This window comes from Ceratina calcarata, unplaced genomic scaffold, assembly GCF_001652005.2.
Source record: "Ceratina calcarata isolate Rehan_Ccalc_2016 unplaced genomic scaffold, ASM165200v1 scaffold93, whole genome shotgun sequence".
In the NCBI taxonomy this organism is placed as follows: Eukaryota; Metazoa; Arthropoda; class Insecta; order Hymenoptera; family Apidae; genus Ceratina; species Ceratina calcarata.
In genome coordinates, this window is record NW_017180684.1 from 208,909 (window position 1) to 223,486 (window position 14,578).

The window sequence follows — 14,578 nt, forward strand, 5'->3', positions numbered from 1 at the left end:
GGCGAACTTTTGACAAAAAATTTCGTTTTTCCTCAATAACTCCTAAACCCTTGGAGATACGGGAAAATTGCATAGGACCTTTCTTGTAGAGGACGACGAGATCTACAATTTCCATATAAAATTTTCTTGCTAGCGTCAATAGTTAACCAGTAATTTGCCAAAAACTGTTTCTTCGTTTTTCGTCAATAACTCGTAAACTATTAATGCTAGCGAAAAATTTTTACATGGAAATTGTAGATCTCGTCGTCCTCTACAAGAAAGGTCCTATGCAATTTTCCCGTATCTCCAAGGGTTTAGGAGTTATTGAGGAAAAACGAAATTTTTTGTCAAAAGTTCGCCGTTTCGAGGCTGGGATGGTCGGATTTTGTCAACATCAATAAAATGCCAAATAATCATATGTAACTTGTTAAATACTCGAGTTAGAAGAAAAATTCATAGAATCTTTCTTGTTGAGGACGTCAAGGCTTATAATTTCTGTATAAAAAGTTTTCTGCCAGCGTCAATAATTAGTTGAATATTTCCTTCTATACTTTTTAGCACGTAGCTACTTATTATTAGCATTATTCTTAAGACGTCTGATTTCTTTTTAATTATAGGAAATGCGTTTTTCTAAGGTACATAAACTTTTGGGATTGACTGTATAGCCAAAACATCCTTAAAGCATGAATCAAAATTCACCGTTTTTTCTATTCTCGATTAGACGTTGACATCACGTTCGATGTTCCTCGACAAATGTTTGCGAAGGTATTCTGCCAATGGTAAACGAAGATTAAATAGATTCGAATAAAGAGGATAAGTAAAAAAAAAGATCGCATTAATTCGAGAAAGCAATATTTCGCCTCGCGAATTGTGTAAACATTTTAATCCGCCCACCGGCTCGCACCGGCTCGAGCAAAGTGCAGGCGAAGGAGCTCGCTGACCTCGCGCTGACATAATTTTACATAACGTCTTTTCGACGTGCGTATACAGTATCCGTTATTTTTCATCGGCTGATCCGACCAGCTGGCCTGCCTAAGGCGCAATGCTTATCCACTGATTTACAAATAAACTTTTGTCTGAAGAATTTGGGAAACGAGTTTAATTATGGAACTGACAAAGTGAATCGTTTCTTCTCTTGATATTTCATAGATGCCAAACGAACAACACCTTCAAAATGATAATAATACACTTTGAACGTATAAGATAAGAGGGAATTAGACGAATATCTCGTGCACTAAGCCTGTCAGTTGCGTAACAGTTTTAAACTGCTCGATAGAGCTTTGTGATTCCTATAGGTTTAAAACGTCGTTACAATGGTGTAAAAACCAGGTCGATGCCTTGAGCAGTTTTAACGGCAACCTATTTGTCATTTGGAGCGAGAGGAGTTAACGAGGAAACTGAATATTGCTTTGTATAACGGTTGACCGTGTCCACCTTGTTTTTCTTGGCAATTGTGAGAAAAATCTTGTCCAATTCGACCGAACAAAAATACGATCTTTTCAACATCGTGTAAGACATAGTATTACGTAATGATCCTGTCGAAGAGAAGGAGTTCTAATTTCGTCTATGAAGAAGTAAACGACCGATCGAACGGAGGGAGGGAGGAAAGGGACCGAGGATATAGTCGAGCCCGAATCCGCTTGACGAGAGGCCGAACGTTCCGCAGGGGGTTGCAGAGGCTGACACGAACGCAGGAAAGCTAATTGTAAGTAAAAGGGACACCGGCGCTAGTAAAAAGGTGAAGAGAGATGGGGAACGCGACTAGAGGGAATCGAAGTGATCCGAGACGACGAAACAGGGAGGAGGACGAAAGGGGGAGAAAGAAGCCGAGGGGGCAGTCGGCGTTGGGGGCAGGCAAGGGGAGGCGGGTGCGGCGGATATAGAAAACGCGGGACGGAGAGAAAACGAGTGAAAAGGGTTAGAGGAGGGAGAAAGCCTGGCGTAATGGAGGAACCAGTTTGCGGGTCAGTGCTCTGCATCAGCGGAGTGGAGCTTCAGAGGTTGTAGACGCGCGAGGACGATGCCACCGGGCGAAAGAAGGACGGCGAGGGACCCTGCGTTGGTCCTCGAAGTGACGCGAGGGAGCCACCAAGGGCCTGAGAGGCGGATAGAGGGGCCTGAAGGGCCTGGTGAGTCGCGATGCCTCTGACCAGCGTGAACTACGCGCGAGGGAGAGGATTCTCTCTCTCGCTCGGTCCTTCTCGGTCAGAAGGTTCCTCTTCACCAGGCTTCTGGCGCCATTTTCCTGCCGATCGAAACCAGCATCCTTGGCTGCCTTTTCAAAAAGAAGGGAGGCTTTCCACCCTCGTCACGGCGAGGGCGAACCTCCTCCTTAGTAGAGAGGCAGGATCGACGACAACATGCTTTTTCATTGCTACGGTCTCCCTGTGACCGCAAACCATAACGCCGACAACGTCGGTGTTTCCAACGCGATTGATTCCACTACGATGACCATCGTATTTTAAGGATCAGAGGAAAGGGTTGAGAAAAGTGTTTAAACGGATGTCAACTAAAATAATTACTGATGCATGACTCGTGTTCCCTTATATTTGAACAAAATGAAATCGTGAAATCTGTGCAGCTTTACTTCGTACGCTGATTCAATAAGTTCTACCGATCTTACGCACGGCGATCTTCGTAAGAAATTCAAAAGATAAAACAACCAGTGAATGGGTCAAGTCGACCCCCATTCGTCGCGCGACGCCGTCGCACGGCAGCGCAAGGCGGATACGCGATGAATAATCGCCAATTTATTCGCACGCTGGCAACGAAATTAGTAGCGTTGATGCACGTCGCCGGGCGTAGAAACGCGTGCTCGCTCGCCTTCGGACGGACGATACGGAGTGCGAATTAATTCACCGCTAATTCCACGTCTACCGGCTGGACGCGCCGCCGCCGTGCGGCTAAAACTTCATTAGCGCGTTTTGAGGATCCCTGGAGATCCGCGCGAATTCGTTTTGCAACATCGGACTTGCGAACAGAATCGATCGGCTTGACAAAGAATGGATACGGTTAAACGAAACGTTTGTCGTTCCATTTCTCGTCGTGTTTCCTAAAAGAAAATTAGTTGGATTTTCTAAAATAATGTAATCAAGTTTCTATTTAAACTGTGATTGTTACGTACTCCTTCTTACTACCGTTACTCGAAGAAAAAGAAACGAGCATAAGACAAACAATTATTTAGTTCCGTTTTCTATTTACTTTCGCGAAACGAATTTGGTTATTTAAGAGTGTGCGATGATGGAAAGTCGCTACTCGTTTTCCACGAATCATTTCGGGTAAACCGCGAAACAATTATTTATTTTGTAACCGAAAATATAAAGTACCGAGAAAAGCTGTTGGGAGAGAACGATCTTAGAACGGAGCGTATGAGACGAGAACAGAAGTCATCCAGTTTATAACTTTTTATGTAATCGTAATTGGATAAAAATGATCTCGCCTACTGGAGACGAAGAAAAACGTGGCTTGACCGCAATGACGTAAACGCTGCGTCGAATTACACGATCTATTAAGCACCGCCGAATCAAATCCAATTAATTGCATTAGATGATTAAGTTCGATTTCACGAGCTATCATTGGCTGCGAGCTAATTGCCCTCGTTAGAAGCGTCGAGACCATTCTCGTGGAAATAGAAGAAAGAGACAACTGTAGGATGACTATCAACCAGTCCAAGAATGTTTACGCTTTTTTCATTTTAATTTATTTGATAAATCATTATTCATGATTTTCTTCTTCTTTTCTTTTTCTTACATGACACGTTAACGTTTTGCATATTTTTACATACTACACGCACTTCGTACTTTTGAATATTTAAATTTCTGATAAACATTCGCAGGCCATTAATAATTTTTAATTTGCCATCCGATCCATCGTGAAAGCTAACCACCGACTTTCTTAGCCACGATTTTTCTGCAACGCTAATCAGAATGAACAAGCTGTCTGGTCGTGCTAAGTGTGCGTGGTTCTCAATTATGACGATTTCTAGCTTATTCACACTGTCTTCAGTATTGCCTGCTTGCTTATTCTCTCAGTCTTGCTAAATTATTAATCGATTCAATATACACTAAAGAGATTGTTGCCAAAAGAAGTTACAAGATGAGCAATACATAGATAAATAAATCTTTCATAATGGAGCAGAATTTTATGTAAGATAGTAAAATGTTACTAGGATAATTTGACAGAAATTAAATCCCTGTTTCATTCTTCAGCATGAATATCTCATAGCAAAACGAAATATTGTTTCGTAGAGTAATTCAGTGTAGAATTCCTCGAAGAAATTGAAATAATTGCATTAAGTAATGTAGGTGCCTCCGACCTAACTACTCGTTTATCTGCATGTATAACATACCCCGTTGGCATAAATATTCAACGAAACTTCTCGCCGAAGTTCTTCGTAACCGAACGGCGGCGGGAAGTTGCTAAAATAAACGAGTCGAACGAAAATAAAGTTACCTCTTCTCTACCTGTTACGTTTTAAGCGGAAACCCGCGGACGAGTGAATAAAATCGGAACGAATCGGCGATCGAGCGCCGGCGTACAGTGAGGGTCAGAAATGCACAAGGCAAATCAACAGTTACACAGAATACTAAATCTATTTATGGAATTTATTAAAGTATTTATATTTGTTATTCATTTCCTGTTAAAAAATCTTCATAGATTTTCTATGCAATATCGAAATTCGAGTTTAGCGAATGAAGTTATGCAAACATTTTTTTAAATGAAACATAGGAATAGGAAATTTGTTTGGAGCAAGTAAATAGGTGCAAGTACTTACTTTTGTGTCGCGTAAGTGGTTTTCGCGAATGGTGACACAGTTTATTCTAAACGCGATAAATCAACAGTTCGATCGATCGATTGTTCCCCGCGTCTCGTTTGCGTAACGAGAATCGCAATCCAGTTGACAATCGAAACACACCTTGCTCGCGGGGTTACGTCAACGCCGATTGTTATTTAGACCGTTGACCATTGTCGGTCTCGCTGCAAATGCGTTTCTGCTAATGAATCGCGACGAATCGAAACAATAAAATTGGAACGAAAAGATTCAATTGAACCGTTTGACGTCGCGCGTTTCACAGCCGCCGTTTATGTAAAATTTGTTTGCTTCTAAAAGCATAGAGGATTGGTCGATTCCCATGAAATGTCGTTCAAGTCTAACATACACGATTGGTATACTGTTAATGTACAGTTCCGAGCGGCTATAAAAGTTCATATTTCGTACAGAAATTCAATGAAACATTCCTTTTATTAGAGAATGTAGGATTAAAATCCAAACGCAGTTTTAATAATTGTGACGTTTGAGTACATCCAACGGGAGGGTGAAATTTCTAGTTGATAAAATGAAATCCTCAGTTATGTGAAACTATGCCTAAATCTTCTTTTGATTACTCATCAAATTATCATCAACTTTCACTCGTTCATTCACATAATCCAGTTATACGTTTTACGACGTATCCTAAGAGTCGTAAAAACGATTCTGTGTTCTAATAAAAGGGACGCACTTACCCGTCGCGGATTGGGTTTGCAGCAACAGCCCGATCAGCGATACCAAGACGTAGGTGTTGTACCGGGGTGCCGCGATGCCCCGTCGCAGGGTCGTCATCTCAGGCGGCCCCCGCCAGGTGCCCCCCTGAGCCGCCGGTGCCCCTGCGACCGCCTTCGGCGACGGCTTCGACTTCCCAACTTCCGCCTTCGCTCCCGCCAGCTCCACGCCGCGTAGTCCTCGTGCTTCACATCTCATCTGCCACGCCGCTGTCTCTTCCTCTCCTCCGCGGTGTGGCAACCGTCTTACGTACCCCCCCTGACAATCTCTTTGCTCACCGAAATCACGTATGTATTTACCGCGTACCAGATCGCCACCTCCGCCACCGCGTCATTTACACACCGCTTTTCCGGTGAAACGTCACTCTCGTTCTATTCTCTGTTACGAATTTGAATTCTCACGTATTTAATACCGCGGACGCACTCGGTGCAAACAACAACCGGATAGAACTCTGTTTCTAAGAGTCTTCTCGTCAATTTACCGCGTCTGCCTCTACGTAAAATTTATCACAGGACCACGCGAATTTCATTTGTCAACGTTTCTCTGTCAGAAGGATCGATCCGACGATCATGTCAGATACCGTAGAAACGATTCACCGATCTAGAGTTCCCTGTACGAAACAGTGATCCGATCTTTAGTGACGAGGACGATAACACGTCGGTTTATCAGGTGACGGTCGGCCGTCGCACCGGATCCACGGTTCCCGGTGAAATTTCACGTCCGGCGAACGCGAGACCCGAGAGAAACTAACAGGAGGCACGCGTCGCGTCGCGTTGCCCGTTCTGGAGCAGCGGATCACGTGTCCGACGAAGGAAACTCACTGAACATATCACAGAGTCCAGCGGAGCAAGCGGCGGGCCACCGCGCGACCGAGAGGGGAAAGGGCGTCCGAGGAATCGATTCGAAACACCTGTAGAAGAGCGACGTGTTTCCGTTCCGTTTCGTTCCGGCGAGCGATCCCTGAGAGCGCCGCCGCCGCGTCGTCGCTCCGTGTCCTGTCACCGTGCACCGCACCGCCGGCTTTCGCGTACGTACTTTCTCGCGAACGAACCGCGTACAACAGCCGCCGTATCTTATTCCGTTCGAAGAGACACGCGTGCCACGGAGCGCGTGTACCGTCTCATGATCGAGGGACGCACGTCATCACCCGATACACCACTCGCGTGTCAGCATGCTTCCTCGTCGTTCCTCTTCCTTTTTTCGTTTCGCAGCGAGAACTGGCAATGAACGGGACCGCGATTATTCGCGGGAACACGTGGACACGATGAGAAGGCGCGAACCGGAGCCGGCTGCTCCTCGACCTGCCTTACTCACTCGGATCCTCGTAGATCGTCGGCCGAGGAGTGACCAACGGCTCGCCGCGCCGCGTCCAATTTCCTCGCGAGTATTCTTTCGGCGGCGGGCCGACTCCGTCTGTCACGTATTGCACGCGTTCGCTCGGTTCGCGTTATAGCAGTACGCGTTCCTCCTCGGGCTTCTCGAGCCCGAGCGCGGGTAAGTTTCGCGTGGCGCGCGAATTCGTCGAATAGAAACCAAGCCAGCGCGCACGAGGCCGCCCGGCAGACTGAGAGTAGCAGTCGACAGTCGGCAGGCAGCAGCGGCAGCAGCAGCAGCAGCAGCAGCAGCAGCTAGCAGCAGCAGCAGCAGCCAGCAGCCAAGCAGCAGCAGCAGCAGCAGCAGCCAGCAGCAGCGGTATACAAGCCGGGAACGTTTCCCCGTGTGCCGAGCGAAGCTCTGCAAAAGCGGTCTGCACACGCGGCCGCGCTCTGTTATGTTATGTCCCCACTTCCCTTCTTGAAGCGCGCGATCGCGGCTGCGGCTGCGGCACCGGCACCGGCACCGCCGATGGCTCGCCTATCTGCCTCGCCTGTATGCCTCTCTATGCCTTTGCCTCGCCTTTGGCTCTCCTTGCCTTGGCTCGCCAGCCTCCTCTGTCTCTGCGCGTATGCCTGCCTGTTTATCCGCCTGCTCGTCTCATGCATGCATGCATGCGTGCATGCACGCTCGTTCTCCTTCTCTTTCGAGACCACCTCCTTCTACTCCACCTTCTCGATACTCCTTCTCCTCGACCGTCAACTCCTACTCCTCTTCCTCTTCTCCTTCTACTTGTACGTACGCTTCTTACGTCCTCCTGTCCTTCACCGACCACCAGCCAGCCTTCCTTCCTTCCTCGTCCTTCCTCGTGCACCACGCTTGCATTCTCCGCTCCCGATCCTCCTACGCATTTTCCTTCTTCCCTCTCTTCGACCCTTACTTTCGACCCTTTCTCTTCCACTGTTTTTGCGTCCGCTCCTCTCTTCCTCTTTCACCTTCTTCTGCGGTTCCTCGCTTTTTCGTCCTTCCTTTCTCTTTGTCGGGGCTTCGCCGTCCGACGACGCAATCCTTACTTCCGGTATTCGCGTTCGAACGAAAGGAAGAGGAAAGCCGCGCGAAATTCGATTCTAGGCCGGACCCGCCGTCCTGTACCTGATCCGGTCCGGTCCGGTCGGCAGACGGAGGTGGATCGAGATCGGGATCCAGATATTTTTTGCCCGTTCCGCGATATTTATAGTACACCCGTGTTTCTATTTGTTTCGGATGCATAAATTGTGTAAGGTCTATTCATTTCAGCGTACAGGGGCAACAGAGAGAGAAAGAGGGTTGAAGAGGGAGAAAAAGAAAAGTAGACGAGAAGTTCCTTCTTTGTTCCCCTCCTCGTCGAGGGTCGTTAACTCCGCCGATGACGGATTTTTCGGATTCTTTTTGCGCGCCGCTGGAAGGGGACGAAATCGTGGCAGCGACGAGTGAGACAATTCCCTTCGCGTGACGCGTTCGAAGTATATAAACGTGTGATCATTGCGTGAACGTAATCGATTAATCACGAATTTTCTTGAGAATCGAAATCAACAGGAATGTTCGGTACAACGTTTTCCTTGAATATCGATAATCCTATGTAAAGTATAATTCCTTGTAAATGAATCGCGATACTTTTGTTTTATAAGCCGCACTAGAGATAAGGACCACGTGCAAACTTTCGAACAACCGGTAAGAAAAAATAATCGTTGTTCCCTCGTATAGAATCGGCTTCCACTCGATCTTCCTATCATTTCGTCCCCACCCTCCACCGGCTACGACCTGATGGATTGAGACGTTCCCTCTCCGCAAATGATACTAACGGTAACGAGTGGAAGGAAAACAATGGGAGTCGGCGATCAACAAAAATCACGTTTCTCGCTCCTTTCACTCGGTTTCGGTTTGGTCTCGCCGGTTTATTTTTTCCGTCCGCTGGTCGCACTCAATGGGCCCCGTTCGGTTCCTTCGCTTCTTCGTCCCGCGCGTAACGGTTTAACGACGGTCATTACTATTTTTACCTTGGGATTATTTTATGGCCCGCGATAGAATCCCGAGAAGTGTCGTTAAAAAATTGTTGCGCGTAAACCATTAAGAAGAACCTCGGTTGCATCCTTCTATCATTCTTATTTCAGAACTCCTTTTTCTGGGTCGAACACTCCGATCTTGTTCCACCGTCTCCGCGTACCATTGACAATTTTATTTGGCCACCCGATCGGATCACTGTCTCGATATTTTTACATCACAATATCTTCTTGATTTGAAAGATAATGGTAAAATATGTAGCAGTAAACGAGTGAAGTCAGGTTTGTTCTCATTATTAAATTGCCACTATCAAAACACATGAATTCACTAGTGATAGCATGCAACACCAGTAGATAAAGAAATGTCTTTTAAAAACCGTACATGAGACTTGATTGGTGTATTATAATCAGAATTTGTGGAAACTCAAGGGAGAAGCAAATGTAGTGTTCTGTTCTTTTGGATCAGTAAATTAAAGACGTACTACTTGAAAGCAACAAACGAAAATGCATCAAGTGACACAGCTACAGAAATCGAGTAGCAAAGACAGAAGGGTAAGGGGAAGAGACTCATCCCCCCTGTCGTGTCGTCCTTTCCAGTGAAGGGTTAACGCTTACCGAGCACCCTCAAACCGGCGAACGCCGTTGCGTGAGTACGTTTTTACGAGGCAGACGGGTACGCGAGTTCTTTTCGGTGTCCGCTCGCAAATTATACTTGCTTACGTATATCAAGTCACACGGTCACCGATTTTATTACCTTTTATTATATTTTCGAGAGTGGCGAACGTCAACGGCCACAGAATCGCGCCGGGTTTCGAAATAAACGATTGATAAGCGAGTAGTTCATCGAGTGCGTGACGGAACGGGGAAACGGAAGACGCGACGAGAACGGCGGACGTACGGTTGCGGAAGATTCGCGATTCGGAAGAGGCGACCTTGCCTCCGTCCCGGTGGCAAAGTGCAATAGTAATTGGTGGATGCACCGGTGGCACGTCTCTCTTTTATACCGGGCACCCACGAGAAAACGGTACCGCCCCCTTGGCCACGTGACGATACCTTTGCAGCCGGACCTACCACGCGCTTCTTGCAGCGCATCCCCTTCAAACGGTACAACTAGCATCCCCACCAGCAGGACCAGCACCCTTCCTTCCTTCCTTCCTTCCTTCCTTCCTATCCGTTCGTTAATCTGTCCTTTCTTCCTCCTGTTTCCTTTTCCCGATTTTGTTTAAGTATCAGTCTCTATGCACTTCGCGCTGACAAACCTGAGAAACAGGGATACGAAAATGAAAAGGACAAAGGGTTGAGGTCGAAGAACAGAGATCAGATTTTTGATATAAGAAAGTCTTTTATTTATTTCAGAAATTTATTTCAATCAGCGTATGGATGTTTATTACCGATTTAATCGAAGTGCATAATTTGTATGAAAATCAATTAGGAACGCTGCTCGGTAGACACAGAATGCCTGAGTTATCAAAAGAACGATAAAACCTTAACGTTTGCAATAAAATTGTAGGACCGCGCGTAAACCAAACTATCAACGATCTCGAGTGCTAAGTGAAGTACGATGATCATAAAAATTTTGAGGATTATCTTTGTAACCTCTTCGAGGGAAACGTTTCTTCTTCTCTTGATAAAGAGACCGAATCGCGTTACGCACAGACTATCGGTGAAGTTTCTTCGCAGACCATGGGGATGGGATAAATAAGAGAATGTCGAAACCTTGGACTGTGTCACAAAGTTGCATTCGAAGATAAACACAGGTTGAACGAACCCATCATTTTAATACACCCTCGCCGATGAAATTTCTCGCAGATTATACCGAAGGGGGTGGAGAAGTGGGGAATTTCTTTTCACGGTGATCCATCCACCTTTTATAGCGGAACTTGAGAAATCTCAATACGATCCTGTCTGGTCCTTTTTTTCTATCGCTTCTTCTTCTTCTTCTTTTTCTTCTTCGTTAGCATTCTTGAAGGAGATCTCCTCGATTCGGTAGGGAAACGAACGTTCCTTTTAAGATCCCCTGTCTAGACGCGTTCTTTCTCTTAATTCGCCATACTCGCCGTAGTTCTCTTCATTACGTAACGTGGCACGTATAATTACACTTACACACTCTTCTTCGTTCTTTCGATACAATTTTTATCTTGCCTGTCATCAAGATCCACATAATAATTCATATTACCTCATTGAATTTTACATACAACGTAAAATTAATATTAACATTCGATCAGTAATATCGAACTTAAGGAGCTATCGATTCATCGAGTGAGACGATTCGCCGAGCGAAGTGTCCATCGAAGGCGCCGCGACGAGGGATAAAAACCGAGCGAAGGGTTCAAAAAGCGAGGGGGAGGACGGGGAGAAACGATAGATCATTGCGGTCGGTCCTTGGACTGGACGGAATCGCGACAGGTGGCGAATATCTAAATAGAGGCGAGGCCGTTCCTCTTCGTCCTTGTTTCCGTCGTCGCGTCGATCGGTCGAAGAATAGAACGAATAGCCTGCGAGTCAAGGTTAACTCTCGCGCGACCGGATGCACCGGCCTAGCCTCGTTCCGGCGATCTCCTTCCTTTGTGCATCACCGCCATTCATTCTGATACGGTTCAACGAAGGCCAGTTAACTCGTTCGTGAGAGATGGAAATCCTCGATCCGAGATCCGCCGTCGTTTCTCTTGATTTTATGATATCCCTTTAAACACGAGCAACAACCGGTGAATTATGCGATTCGCTGGTTCGATCTCTTCTATCCCTTGTTCTTAGGAATCTACTATAATTGACTTTCGAATAATGAATCAGATAGGATTAGACTGTTAATATAAATAAATAAAAGCTGTTAAAATAAACAAGAACTTAATAACAGATTTAGTTAGAAAAATGATATCAGTAGATAAGAGCACGCAATACGCCCGATTAAGTGACACACAAACTTCTTCATCAACCCATTAACCACCCCTTTCCAATCGCTACCAACAACTATCCACTTAGAACGTTTACTATCTCATTCATTCAAAGCTACTGCCTATTTAAATTATTGTGCCATAACACAACTTCCGGTTTCTATCGAAATCTATCGTACCTTATATTACTTAATCGCTTGAGAACCAAAAAGTCACGACGTATGAGACGAATAAATGCCTCTAATCTTTAGTTAATTCATTTAGATATATTTATTATTATTTCTACTTTAAGTAAGGAAGGACCAGCGTTCCTTTTTCAAACAACACTCCTGTGTTTTCATACGTAATTTCATATGAAATAGAATTGGTACCGTCAGATTCGCATTGTATCGGGACTGAATTAAGGTAAATCCTAAAAAAAAAGGGAATGGAGAACACGGGTCCGTATGATTGAACACCTGTACGATCTTAGCGTCCGGCCGATGCGATCGACGGCCCATTATGCCACGCAAATGGCATCGCATCGGCTCGCTCGGCTGCTGAGACAGGAAGCGGACTGCAGAGAGAGGAGAGCTTCTGCCAGTTTCTCTCTCTCGCCTCTTTTCTCAGGCTGCGCCATGTCCGTGCCGTGCCGCAGAGAGCATCGACTTCTTGCCTTGCTCGCGCGAGACCGACGACGCGAGTGAATCTAGTCTGTATATGGTCGGGCCCGGTCCGTCTGGTCGGTGCGGCGCGTCCAGTCAATGGACGTGATTCACTGTTCGCCGACGGAGTCACAGCCAGACACGGCCGAACGGATGGAACGGTGGAAGAGGGAGAAAAGGAACCGGCGGGCCGCGGTAATAGCAAGGGAAATGTTACGTATCGCAAAATGTTACGTACTGTCAAATAAGTCAACGAACTGTTCAGTGATCATATAATGTTAAATGTATGATAAATTGATCTATCTATTTTGTGATACGCAGTATTAGCTATAATTATATGTTCTGAGGGATAAGATAAGGTGTTTGGTAATCAATATTATTCTCGACAATTCAATAACTTGTAATTTCATGAAATCATGCGAGCCTTATCTGCAACAATTTTTCATTGATCAAGACAGGGGCATTCGCGAGACGGCGTACAAAACGTTACATAAACCATGAAACCACCCTCCGAAAACGGTCGTTCGTATTTGGTCGGTCGTGTTTATCGGATTCCCTCGCCGTGTTCTTGCCGTCGCGGTTTCTTGCGATTTTCTGACGTCGATCAAGGGTTCTCGACAGCCCGGCCGGCACTCCATTCATGCCTCTGCCACTGGCACCGTCGCGTCGCATCGTCGTCTGACTGGATACTGTATATGGTATAGCCGGTCTGGGTCTACGTCAATCGTAAAACTGGAAAAACTCGAAGAAACGAGGCGAGGGCGATCGTCGAAACGCTTCGACCCGGACAATTTAGGCGTTCGCGCAAAGGAAACGATAAAACACGACTTGAATTTTGTTGATCCTTACATATAAGGCAACGCCACACTGAAGTCATTTAGTTCTATATCGAATATTTTTTAGAAAAAAAGATACGCGGTTACTAAATACTTCGTACATTTAGACTTCATTTTTTAAATCGATCTCTCTACCTTCGATTATTTCAGCCTGATTGATACTTTCGCTCTTCCTCGAAGAATCGTAATAAGGAATAATGCAAGCAATAATACTCGGATTAGGTACGCCTGATTCTTGGAAGGTAAAGGTTAATTATTACACGAATACTGTAATACGCGCGGTAATGCCCGTTACGGTTCCTCTCATCACCACTGAGTGTCTTTGTAGCTACTCTCGGATCATACAAATTACACTGTTTCTTGTTTCGACGAATGACCCCTCATTATTAGTATTTTTGCGGTAACGTTTAATGCTACTGCTTGATGTTGCGGTCGATCAAATTGCTTTGTGGTTCCGATCGGGCAAAGAATCAGATGAAAGGATAATATAAAAGAGTCCTTTTTTATACCACCAATTTTCGAAGTTCATTGCACGAAGTTGTTTATGACAGAAAATAAGAGTTTGTAAATTTTATCAAATGCCCTCCTCCTACATGCATTTATAATAGAAAACAACCATATAAAAGAGATAAAATAGTTCCATCGCGCGATTCAATTGTCTTTAACAATACATAAGTAAATAATAGGACTACACATTTTATTTGCTCATTTCGACTGTACAAAAGTCAATCTCGCAGTAATGACTGGTCTAAACCGATTGTGACATTGAAAGTAAAAGACAGTACTGGTGAACGGAGCATCGGCTCTCACGGTAGCGCAGCCCGGAAGCGAGGTAGGACCGGCGTTCACCGGAAGCAGCCGCTAAGAACTCTGTGTACCGCGCGGCCTAGGCAACTTCCTAGATTTTATTGCCGTTGCACGAACGCTGCCAGAGCGGGGCGTGTACACGTCGCAGCTGCACCTTCGTTCCTCTCTTTCCCGTACGATTCCCTCCTCGTCCATCTCGGCTTTACTCTTGTTGTTGCCGGAGCCCAACCAGGCGCTGCGTCGAGCAATTGCGCCCGATGCATTTTGATGCCCTTCGAACGTCTTTACTACAGGGGGGAAAAGCGTTGCCACGGATTGAATTCAACGGTATCTCGTTTCACGGGTTTCTATGCACTGGTGCACGCTGGGGGATTCCTTTGAGTTTTCTTTAAAAATCTCTCGCTTTGCATTCATTTTAGCCGGGACGTATACATAGGCCGAGAATCAGAAAGCACGTTCAGAAATAATGCGATTTTTACACGCGATTGTTCGGTCTGAAAGTGCATTGGGCAAGAAAACTGGTATCAAT

General features: G+C 45.7%; 1 protein-coding gene across 1 annotated transcript in view; it reads right to left on the reverse strand.

Moving 5' to 3' along the window:
* LOC108631697 (uncharacterized) overlaps positions 1-7,092 on the reverse strand; it is a 46,862-nt gene extending 39,770 nt beyond the window's left edge. Inside the window, exon 1 of the mRNA XM_026819088.1 lies at positions 5,482-7,092. Coding sequence (XP_026674889.1) covers positions 5,482-5,716 — 235 coding nt within the window. The 5' untranslated portion in view covers positions 5,717-7,092. The remainder of the gene's footprint in view (positions 1-5,481) is intronic.
* Positions 7,093-14,578: the final 7,486 nt, after the last annotated feature.